The sequence below is a fragment of the Dipodomys merriami genome, unplaced genomic scaffold, assembly GCF_024711535.1.
Source record: "Dipodomys merriami isolate MVZ:Mamm:240054 unplaced genomic scaffold, mDipMer1.0.p SCAF_7, whole genome shotgun sequence".
Classification (NCBI taxonomy): Eukaryota; Metazoa; Chordata; class Mammalia; order Rodentia; family Heteromyidae; genus Dipodomys; species Dipodomys merriami.
This window is the reverse complement of record NW_027206290.1, coordinates 71,589,137-71,601,422: the sequence shown is the minus strand read 5'-3', so window position 1 is coordinate 71,601,422 and position 12,286 is coordinate 71,589,137. Positions and strand designations below refer to the sequence as shown.

General features: G+C 42.7%; 1 protein-coding gene across 1 annotated transcript in view; it reads left to right on the top strand.

The window, feature by feature from the left end:
* The window catches only part of Pigu (phosphatidylinositol glycan anchor biosynthesis class U), a 76,205-nt gene that overhangs the window by 37,768 nt on the left and 26,151 nt on the right, over nucleotides 1–12,286 (top strand). The window contains exons 7-8 of the mRNA XM_070007102.1: nucleotides 1,566–1,663; nucleotides 11,843–11,997. Coding sequence (XP_069863203.1) covers nucleotides 1,566–1,663; nucleotides 11,843–11,997 — 253 coding nt within the window. The remainder of the gene's footprint in view (nucleotides 1–1,565; nucleotides 1,664–11,842; nucleotides 11,998–12,286) is intronic.

The window sequence follows — 12,286 nt, the reverse complement described above, 5'->3', positions numbered from 1 at the left end:
AGTGTTTTTTGTTTTTTTGTTTTTTTTGGTAAATATTTGATCATACGTTAAAAAAAAAAAATCACAGGTCTGGGAAGGTGGCTCAGTGGTAGAATGCTTGCCTTGCATGCATGAGGCCCTGGGTTCGATTCCTCAGTACCACATAAGCAGAAAAAGCCAGAAGTGGCACTGTGGCTCAAGTGGTAGAGCATTAGCCTTGAGCTAAAGAGCTAAGGGAAATTCTTTCTTTCTTTCTTTCTTTCTCTCTCTCTCTCTCTCTCTTTCTTTTCTTTCTTTCTTTCTCTTTCTTCCTCTCTTTCTTTCTTTCTTTCTTTCTTTCTCTCTCTTTCTTTCTCTCTTTCTTTCTCTCTCTCTCTCTTTCTTTCTTTCTTTCTCCACCAGAAAACCAGAAGTGGCACTGTGGCTCAAGTGGTAGAGTGCTAGCCTTGAGCTGAAGAGCTCAGGGACAGTGCCCAGGCCCAAAGTTCAAGCCCCACAATGGACCCCCCCAAAAAAAACCAAAAAACAGTGTGTATTTTATGAACTTAATAGGGTTTTAGGGCTGGAAAGGTGGCTCAGTGGTAGAGAAGCATGCATGCGGCCCTGGGTTCGATTCCTCAGCACTACATAAGCAAAAAAAGCTGGAAGTGGCACTGTGGCTCAAGTGGTAGAGCGCTAGCCTTGAGCTGAAGAGCTAAGGGACAGCGCCCAGACCCAGAGTTCAGGCCCCACGATGGACAAAAAAAAAAAAAAAAAATAGGGTTTTATAAGTATCTTTCCATGTCATTACAAATTCTTATATAACATTTAATTCTTTCATAGTTATTTTATGTGGGGAATAGGGACATTATTAACAAAAAATTCATACACTTTTACATAGAACAAAAAGGAAGCACATGACTGAAGATAAGGAGTGTGGCAGGTGGTGTGATGAGATACTACACAACCCAATGTAATAGCTTCACAGCTTCGCATTTTATTTTATTTTATTTTTTTATTGTAAAGATACTATACAGAGGGTTACAGTTACATGAGTGAGGTAATGAGTACACTTCCTCTTGAACATTGTTACCCCCTCCATTGTTTTCCCCCTATCATCCCCTCCCTCCCTCCCTTCCCCGAGGTTCTTTTTTTTTTTTTTTGATTGTGATTAAGTGATTACTTAATTTCCGGAAATTCACAGTATTGTGGAATAATGATGCACAGCTTCGCATTTTATAAGCAGTAATTGCAAGTTTAATAAACTAATGCATTAAGTAGAACATGGATGTTAATGGACTTGATCCCTTTGTACATCTTTGGCTGGAGTTCTGTAAAATCTTTCTGGGACTGAAAATTTCACAAGAAACATGCCTGCAGCATCTCAAGTTACTAAAGGTGGATGGTTTTGATGTCCTTGGTTTCCTTTCATGGGTAATGAAGCCAAGAAGCTCTCATGCCACATGAGTTTGTATAATACTTTGCATACCAGGAAGCACTTGGCAGGTGATTGAGCAGTTATGGAAAGTTTCATGTTGATAGGGACTTGCTGAGTCTAATTCTGATCGGAGAGGTGGGTTATTCCATACATTTATTTCTTTTTACAGGCAGTGCTTTCCTCAGTGCTATTTTTCTTGCTTTAGCAACATACCAGTCTCTGTACCCAATCACCTTGTTTGTCCCAGGACTCCTCTATCTCCTCCAGGTAAGCATTCACTGGTCAGAAACCAGCACCAAGTGACATTTATTACCAAACCTGCCCCTACTGGGGGAAGTAAGGGCATGGGACTGGGTGTCCTGCTTGATTCTGCTTGAAATGATCAAGGGAAGTTGACTAATTGTTAACAAAGCAGACCTAACAATCTTATTAAATTCTAACTATGCCTATCATTCCAAATGTATAAATGCATTTGTCTTTGCATGTTTGTAGTTGGTATCATAGCTTTACATTTTTCTTATCTAATGTACATAATCCCTTCTCTGCTTATTTCTTCAACATTTTCCTTTTTTTTCCTGTTTGTTTTTTGCTGGTATGGGGGTTTGGACTTGGATCCTTACATATTTCCTCAACCTGGTGCTCTATCATTTTAACCATGCCTCCAGCCCTGCTCTTCGCTGTTATTTTTAAGATGGAGTCTCACAGACTTTTCTGCTCAAACTGGCTTGAACCATAATCCTCTAGATCTCAGCCTCTTCAGTAACTAGGATTACAGATGCAACCCACCAACATGTAGCAGAATCTTTAGCTTTTCTTTATAGTAGCATACACCTTAAAGGATTATTATAGAAGCTGGTGGCTCACGCCTGTAATCCTAGCTACTCAGGAGGCTGAGATTTGAGGATCACAGTTCAAAGCCAGCTCGGGCAGGAAAGCCCATGAGACTCTTATCCTCCAATAAACCACCAGAAAATCCAAGTGGCGCTGTGGCTGAAGTGGTAGAGTACTAACCTTGAGCTGAAGCACTGAGGGATAGCGCCCAGACCCATAGTAGCCATGTTAGATACATGAATTTGAAAATAAAATGTTGGGAAGTTAAGTCACTTACCTAAGGCCACAAATGACTGCTGGGAGTCTAATGAGACAGCTTGCTCTCTAACCTCTCCTCTTTTCTACTTTAATAAGAATACAGGGGGGCTGGGAAGGTGGCTCCGTGGTAGAGTGCTCGCCTTGCATGTATAAGGCTTTGGGTTCAATTCCTCAGTACCACATAAGCAGAAAAAGCCTGAAGTGGCACTGTGGCTCAAGTGGTAGAGCACTAGCCTTGAGCTGAAGAGCTGGGGGACAGAGCCCAGGCCCAGAGTTCAGAACCCATGACTGACAAAAAAAAAAAAAAAAAGAGAGAGAGAGAGAATACAGGGCTGGGAATGTGGCTTAGTGGTAGAGTGCTTGCCTAGCATGCTTGAAGCCCCAAGTTCAATTCCTCAGTACCATATAAACCAAAAAAAGCCAGAAGTGGTGTTGTGGCTCAAGTAGTGGAGCACTAGCCTTGAGCAAAAAGAAGCTCAGAGACAGTGCCCAGGCCCAGAGTCCAAGCCCCAGGACTGGCAAAAAAAAAAAAAAACCAAAAACACATACCTCAGAATTGGGCACCAGTGGCTCATGCCTGTAATCCTAGCTACTCAGGAGGCTGAGATATAAGGATCATGGTTTGAAGCCAGGCCAGGCAGAAAAGGTCCATGAAACTATCTCCAATAAAACTACCAAAAAACAAAAAAACAAGCACTGGTGATTCACACTTGTAATCCTAGCTACTCAAGAGGCTGAAATCTGAGAATTGAGGTTCAAAGCCAGCTAGGACAGGAATTTCCCTAACTTGGCCTGGGCACTGTCCCTGAGCTTCTTCTGCTCAAGACTAGCACTCTACCACTTGAGCCACAGCACCACTTCTGACTTTTTAAAGTAGTTTATTGGAGATAAGAGCCTAACAGACTTTCCTGCCATGGCTGGCTTCAAATTGTGATCCTCAGATCTCAGCCTCTTGAGTAACTAGGATTACAGACATGAGCCACTGGTACCCAGCTAGAAATCTGTATTTATTCAAGTCATTTCCTTGAGATATGTTCCTCCAGCTGAACATTGGACCCAAGACTGTGAAAAGTTTTATTGCTGTCTTTATAAAATACCAGATTTGGGCTGGGAAGGTGGCTCAGTGGTAAAGCGCTTGCCTTGCATGCCTGAGTCCCTGGGTTCGATTCCTCAGCACCACATAAGCAGAAAAAAAAAAAAGCCGGAAGTGGCGCTGTGGCTCAAGTGGTAGAGTGCTACCTTTAGCTGAAGAGCTCAGGGACAGTGCCCAGGCCCAGAGTTCAGGCCCCACAACCAGACCCCCCAAAAAAATAAAATACCAGATTTGTCACCAGAAAACCTGAGCTCGTTGGCAATGCTACCTACCACCAGTGTCTGAAAACAAACCAACTGCTTCCAGGCTGTCAGCACTGGCTTTTCAAGTTTTATTTATGATTGCTGGTTCAGTAGGGGTATTATCATAGAATGAAGTTACTTAGTTTTGATTTTCTTTCTGTATTTTTGTTGAATCCAAGAATTTTACACATAACAATATGCAGTTACAGCAGAAGGAGGGAAGGAGAGGAGAAAGAACTTGTTTAAAACTCAAGGGAAGGGTTGGGAATGTGGCTTAGTGGTAGAATGCTTGCCTAGCATGCATGAGTCCCTGGGTTCGATTCCTCAGGGCCACATAAACTAAAAAAGCCAGAAGTGGTGCTGTGGCTCAAGTGGTAGAGCACAAGCCTTGAGCAAAAGAAGCTCAGGGACAGTGTCCAGACCCTGAGTCCAAGCCCTAGGACTGGTTTAAAAGCAAAAAAACAAAACAAAAAACTAAAAACTCAAGGGAATTTTCTGCAGACAGCAGTAGACAGGACTGAGTTATAAGATCTAAAAGTTGGGCTAGTCACTTTTTTTTTTTTTGGCCAGTCATGGGGCCTAAACTCTGAGCCTGGGTGCTGTCCCTCAGCTCTTCAGCTCAGCTCACGGTTAGGGTTCTACCACTTGAGCCACACACAGCACCACTTCTGGCTTTTTCTGCTTATGTGGTGCTGAGGAATCGAACCCAGGGCCTCATGCATGCAAGGCAAGCACTCTACCACTGAGCTACCTTCCCAGCCCAAGGGCCAGTCACTTATTTAGTTGACTTGGCCCTTCCCACCAAATGTCCAGTACTGAACACCTATAGTGTGCTAGGCACATTCTGATCTCTGCAAGATAAAGTAATTGAGGATGCTGAGCAAAGAGCACGGTAAAGACTGCTCTTGAGGCAGCCTCTGAAATGGATGAGAGTTACTAAGAATTTGTGACCCCATTTACAAAGGCCCCATTTATCTAGGAATTAAAATTCTAGCCCAAATTATATTTACATGTCTTTTTTTTCTTTTTTTTTGCCAGTCCTGGGGCCTGAACTCAGGGTCTGGGCCCTGTACCTGAGCTTCTTTTTTTTTTTTTTTTTTTGGGTCCGGTTGTGGGGCCTGAACTCTGGGCCTGGGCGCTGTCCCTCAGCTCTTCAGCTCAAGGCTAGCGCTCTACCACTTGAGCCACAGCACCACTTCCGGCTTTTTTCTTTTTGCTTATATGGTGCTGAGGAATCGAACCCAGGGCCTCAGGCTTGCAAGGCAAGCGCTCTACCACTGAGCCACCTTCCCAGCCCCACCTGAGCTTCTTTTGCTTAAGGCCAGCACTCTACCACTTGAGCTACAGCACCACTTCCAGCTTTTTCTGTTTACTGAGGAATCAAACCCAGGGCTTCATGTATGCTAGGCAAGCACTCTGCCACTAAGCCACATTCCCAGCCCTACATGTCTTTATGTAAATGTGTAAAGTGGCCTAAAAAGCATGGTAAGATGATGGAAAAAATCAGTCAGTCACACCCAGAAAGCAAACCTTCCTGTTTAAAGATGAGGGAGGAACCAGAAAAGCAAATTATACTTCAGGGCTAAGTTCCTCTTAGATCCATTTGGTGGACCCTTTAGACCTAAGTTTCACAGAAATCCATAAGCTCCAAGGAGAAAAGCTAAAACCAGTCAGCTGAGTGTGGGACAGTTCTGTAACAGAATGGAGGATTCTGTCCCAAAGTGAGGTGACTCCCCTGAGTCCGGGTTAAGGCCAGTGGATAAGTGGCACTTGTTGGGGAGTCCTAGCACTGGCGTCAACCTCAGCATGCGTGGCTGAACCTAATGACCCTCCATATCCCGCCAACCGCTAACTTGGAATGGTTTGAACCCTACAAGGACATGAGCCATCTGCTGTTTTTCTGGGTTTTTCGAGCCACTCCTCCCCCCCACCAGGTACATATTTTTGTCTTGAAAAATTTGTAGAGCTCAGGATTGACTGGGACATCTGGGGAAGTCAGCTGTAACATTTTGAGTTAAATAAATTACTGAAATTTAAGGCTGCTAACCAAATTTGCAGAGTGAAAATTTGCAGAGTTCTGGTGTGAATTTAGGGCTCTCCTAAGGGAACAGTGTTGAAGTCTACTTTCCATTCTTTGGAGGCATCTTTTTTCTTTTTCATTTCATGGTTTATTGCTAAATACTTCAGTAGGAAAGGATAGGAAGACAAAAGTTTTACTTTTGAGTTTTTTTCTTCCTCAAAAGTTTTGGACCCAAGATTTTCTTCCATTTTCTTTTCTTGCTAAATGACAGTGTTTCTCAGGTAGAAGAGATCAAAAGGATCAAAGAACTTGGAACCCAAGTGCCTTCTTCTTTGTCTTACTATTTTCCATCCCCCAAAATGTATCATTCTCTTGAAACTGCATTTTTGTTGTTGTTGTTGTTGTTAGTTTGTGTACCAATTCTGGGACTTGAATTCAGGGCCTGGGTATTATCCCTGAGCTTTTTTTGCTCAAGGCTAGTACTCTACACTTGAGCCATAATTTCACTTCCAGTTTTCAGGTGGTTAATTGGAGGTAAGAGCCTCAAAGATTTTCCTGCCCAGGCTGGCTTCAAACCACCATCCTCAGATTTCAACTTCTTGAGTAGCTAGGATTACAGGTATGAGCCACAAGCACTCAGCCATTCTTTCTTTTTGCTGGTCTTGAACTTTAGGCTTTGACACTGTACCTGAGCTTCTTTTGCTCAAAGCTAGGGTACTACCAGTAGAGCCACAGACCCACTTCCTGCTTTTTCTGAGTAGTTTATTGGAGATAAGAGTCTCATGGGACTTTCCCATCGGGGCTGGTTTTGAATTGCAGTCCTCAGATCTAAGCCTCCTGAGTAGCTAGGGTTACAGGTATGGAGCTGCCAATGTCCAGTTCAGACATTCTTTTGTTGTTGTTGTTTTTCCAGTCCTGGGGCTTGAACTCGGCCTGGGTACTCCCTAAGATTCTTTTGCTCAAGGCTAGCACTCTATCCCTAGAGCCACAGCACTATTTCCAGCTTTTCTTTTTCCTGTTTATGTGGTACTGGAAAATTGAACCCGGGGCTTCGTGCATGCTATGCAAGCACTCTACCACTAAGCCACATTTCTAGCCCATCTTTGAACATTTTAAAGTCACATAATATACACTGGATATATAATTCAGTAAAGTTCTAGGCATAGCTTTTGTAAGGATAAATATTAAATGGTTCAAGTATGCAATGGTAGGAAAAAAACACATCTAAAATAACAGAAAGGGCCGGGTACTGGTGGCTCACGCCTGTAATCCTAGCTACTCAGGAGTTTGAGATCTGAGAATTGTGGTTCAAAGCCAGCCTAGGCAGAAAAGTTCCTGAGACTTGAATCTCTAGTTAACCAGAGAAAAGCTGGAAGTGGAGATTTGGTTCAGAGATAGAGAAGCCACAGGAAAGCATGAGCCCCTGAGTTCAAGCCTCAGTACCAGTACACACACACACACACACACACACACACACACACACACACACACACACACGCACGCACACACGCACGCACGCACGCACGCACGCACGCGCGTGCACGCACATACAGAGTCTCTATAGGTTTTGTATGTTTCTTGTTGAATTGGATTTCCAGGTTTTAGTCTATCTTTTTGTTATTTATTTATTTATTGTCGATTGTGGGGGGTTGTGGGGCTTGAACTGTGGGGGGTTGTGGGGCTTGAACTCTGGGCCTGGATGCTGCCCCTGAGCTCTTTAGCTCAAGGTGAGCGAGCACTCTACCCCTTGAGCCACAGCGCCTATTCTGGTTTTCTGGTGGTTAATTGGAGATAAGAGGAGTCTCAGACTTTTCTGCCCTGGCTGGCTTTGAAGCACAACCTCAGATCTCAACTTGAGTAGCTAGGATTAGGTGTGAGCTACCAACACCCGGCCCTTTCTGTTAGTTTAGACGTGTTTTTTTCTGCCATTGCATACTCGAATCATTGAATATTTATCCTTAAAAGCATTGCCTGGACCTTTACTGAATTATTTTATTGTTTGAATTATTTTTACATGAGTAATTATTGGATTACTTTTCTATAGATATCATGATAAATGATTTTTTTAAGCTATTTGAAATAAAGAAAATAAGAGCTTTTCTTTTTGGTCAATCGTGGGGCTTGAACTCTGGGCCTAGTGCTGTCCCTCAGCTCTTCAGCTTAATGCAAGCGCTCTACCACTTGAGCCACAGCGCCACCTTCTGTTTTCTGAGTGGTTTATTGGAGATAAGAATCTCACAGACTTTCCTGAGAAGGCTGGCTTTGAGTCTCAGCCTCCTGAGTAGCTAGGATTACAGGTGTGAGCCACCTATGCCTGGCTAATAATAGCTTTTCTTATGTTAAACTAACCTTGAATTCTTGAAACAAACCCAACCTGTTCATCACTCAACTTTATCATAATCTTTTTCGTGCACTGTTGAATTATATACACTTCAGTTCATAGTCTTGCATTTGTGTTACATTGGTAAGTAGTTTGGTATCAAGCTCATAGTATCCACTATGAAAGAGTTAATATAAGATTAGAATTATCTACTTCTTTTTTTTTGGTCAGTTGTGGAGCCTGAACTCTGGGCCTGGGCACTGTCCCTCAGCTCTTCAGCTGAAGGCTAGCACTCTACCACTTGAGCGCCAGCCCCACTTCTGGCTTTTTCTGCTTATGTGGTGCTGAGGAATCGAACCCAGGACCTCATGCCTGCAAGGCAAACACTCTACCACTGAGCCACCTTCCCAGCCCAGAATTATCTACTTCTTGAATGCTAGTAGAATTTGCCTGTAAAAATAGCTGGGCACTGGGCACTGCTAGCTCACACCTGTAATCCTAGCTACTCAAGAGGCTAAGATCTGAGGATCACTGTTCAAAGCCAGCTCGGGCAAGAAAGGCTGTGAGACTCTTACCTCCAATAAACCACCAGAAAACTGGAAGTGGTGCTGTGGCTCAAGTGGTAGAGTTCTGCCTTGAGCTGAAGAGCTGAGGGACAGTGCCCAGGCCCCACGACTGACAAAAAAAGAAAAACAAAAAAGCTGGCTGGGCTCACTCTTTTCTTTGTGGGAAAAGTTTCTTATTACTAACTCAAAATTTTAAATGGTTATAAAACCATTCAAAATTTTTACTTCTTGTTAGGTGCCAGTGGCTCACGCCTGTAATCCTAGCTACTTAGGAGGCTGAGATCTGAGGATCGCAGTTCAAATCCAGGCCTGGCAGGAAAGGCCATCAGACTCTTATCTCCAATTACCCACCAGAAAACTGGAAACGATACTGTGATTCTAGTAGTAGAGCACTTACCTTGAGCTGAAGAGCTGAGGGACAGCGGCCAGGCCCAGAGTTCAAACCTCTCAAATGCCTCTCCCCAAAAAATCTACTTCTCAAATTAGTTTTTTTTCCTCATTTTTTTTTATACCAGGCTTTCAGGAAAGTTGATTGCATAATGAGTGTACCTTTTAGATTTTCTTTAGTTATAATTTTGTCATACTGTCTGTATCTATGTGGATATACAGACTTTTTTTCTTTGTCTCTCTGTCTCTGATTTTATGCACAACTGCAATACTATTATCACTCAAGAAGTTTACCCTTGCTAGAATAATATTAGATGTACTTCAAATCCAGATTCTCCAATTTATGATCATTATAGGATTTGTGGGGAAGAACTAATCAGGATCTAATGGGGATCATGTGTTACATTTCATTATCATCTTCTTTGGTCTTTCTCCTATTTAAAAAGGACACTGGTATTTTTTTTTTAAATTGCATCATTTCATATTTTCTTAGAATATTTTCATTCCACCTACGCTTTCCCACAGAAGTTTTTGTTTGCTTGATATTTGTTTACCTCAGACCGATCTCTCTGGGTAGCTCAGGCTGTCCTCAAATCCCCTAGGTAGACCAGACTGGCCTGCAATTCCAGATCCTCCTGCCTCATCTTCCTGTGCCAATACTGGATTGTATAATTATTGAGATTTTAGAATTATTTTCAAAAGTTTGGTATGGCTGGCTTTCCCTTCATAATTTCTTCCTTATCAGTGTTTGCTTCTGCATGTTTGTCTTGCTCCATGAACTTTACTATGTGGTATAACCTCATTTTAAGCTTTAATATCTGGTATAATGCCATGACTTGTTGGCATTGGCATTTTTATTGGCTGCAATTATAGGTATGTATCATTGCATCCAGCTCCTGGCATAAATTTTTCAGAGAGAGAGAGAGCGAGTGTGTGTGTTTGTGTGTTTGTGTTTGTGTGTGTGTGTGTGTGTGTGTTTGAGCAAGTTCTGGGGCTTGAACTCAGGCCCCAGTTGCTATCCGTAAGCTTACTTGTATATATATGTAAGTATGTATGTCAGTTGAGGGGCTTGAATTCAGGGCCTGGGCACTATTCTTAAGGTCTTTTTTCTGAGGGCTAGTGCTCTACCATTTGAGCCACAGCTCCACTTCCAATTTTCTGGTGGATAATTAGAGATAAGAATCTTACACATTTTCCTGAATGTGCTGGCTTTGAACCATCATCCTCAGATGTTAGCCTCCTGAGTAGCTAAGATTACAAGTGTGAGCCATTGGTGCCTGGCAGCTTTTTTATTTTTATTTTTCTCAAGGCTAGCACTCTACCACTTGAGCTTATTGATGATTAATGGGAAATAAGAATCTCACAAACTTTTCTGCCCAGGCTGAGTTTGAACCATAATTCTCAGATCTCAGCCTCCTCAGTAGCAAGGATTATAGGCATGAGCCATCTATCCATTAAGTTTTGTGGGGTGGAAGTTGTGCTGTGGCTCAAGTGGTAGAGCGCTAGCCTTGAGCTGAAGAGCTGAGGGATAGTACCCAGGCCAGAGTTCAAGCCCCACAACCGACAAAAAAAAAAAAAAAAAGTTTTGTGGGGTTTTTTGCTTTTTTGGGGGGGGGGGAGGTCAGTCGTGGGGCTTGACCTCTGGGCATGGGTGCTGTCCCTGCGCTCTTTAGCTCAAGGCGAGCACTCTACCGTTTGAGCCACAGTGCCACTTTCGGTTTTCTAGTGGTTTATTGGAGATAAGAGTCTCACGGACTTTCCTGCCCAGGCTGGCTTTGAACCACGATCCTCAGATCTCAGCCTCTTGAGTAGCTAGGATTACAGGCATGAGCCACCGGCACCCGGCTGCCATATTGTTTTATCATTGCTTTTGACATACTTTCTATAAATACTATAGATAAATCATGCTTTCTACATTCCAGGATGCTAATGCTAATGACTTCAGAATGTATCTTTCTAATCTATGTTTTATAAAACTTCTAGAACATTTTCCTGTATTTCTATAAATAATACATAGTATTATTTGGCATAATCTCAAAATATTACACAGATATTTTCATTTTACATTGATTGGTCATTTTCTGTATAGTCCTTACCACCACCATCCCCTTTGAGACAAGATGTCAGTCACTGTGTGACCAGGCTGGCCTTGAACTTGTGACCCTCCTGCCTTAACCTCCCAAGTGCTGACATTCTAGATATACACCACTATGACATCTAGTTATATTGAAATATTTTAGGCACCACTTATTCGTGTTACCTGCTGAACAGTGTATCATTATGCAGTTGTATCACAATTTATTTTTTCCTCTGCTGAAGGTTCATGGTGTTGTGACTATCCTTTCATTTTTTTCTTATGGAACATATCTCTAAGATGCATACCTGGAATGATCTTATGGAGTCTCAAACCACAGTATATGCACCTGACATGTTTTTAAATGCTTACATACTTTGGGTTTCTTTAAGGACAAAGCAAACACTGAGTGTGATGGCACTTGCCTGAAATAACAGTACTCAGGATGCTGCAGCAGAAAGGTCCTGAGTTTGAGGCCAGCCTGTGCTCCATAATAAGACCCTATGTGTAAAATCAACAACCAGACAACAAGAAAGATAGCAAAAGCTTAAATATATGCATCATGGCACAGTTTTGCATGAGGAATCTCTAGGTACTAGATGAGAGCGTCTATCTTTCCTTGGCGTCCCTTAACGTCTTCTGCTCTCTCTCCTAGCGGCAGTACATACCTGTGAAAGCGAAGAGCAAAGCCTTCTGGATCTTTTCTTGGGAGTATGCCATGATGTATGTGGGAAGCCTAGTGGTAATTGTTTGCCTCTCCTTCTTCCTTCTCAGCTCCTGGGATTTTATCCCTGCAGTCTACGGCTTCATGTAAGTAAAGACCTCATTAGAGAAATCTGGAAGCTAGTTTGTTTTTCATAGTTGCTGTTGAAATCAGGCAGAGAACTACAGGCAGCATCTACAGCAGGTGTTCTTACACTTTGAGGTCACCTCAAAACCCCTTCAGGGCTTGCTGGCCCATTCCCAGGGTCTCCGTGGGGACCAAGAATTTTCATTTCTTAGATGTTCATATGGTGCTGCTGCCTCTGGTCCAGGGAACATACTTTGGAAACTTCTGCTCTACTGAACACCTTTGATTAGTGGTATTAGAGAGTATTTT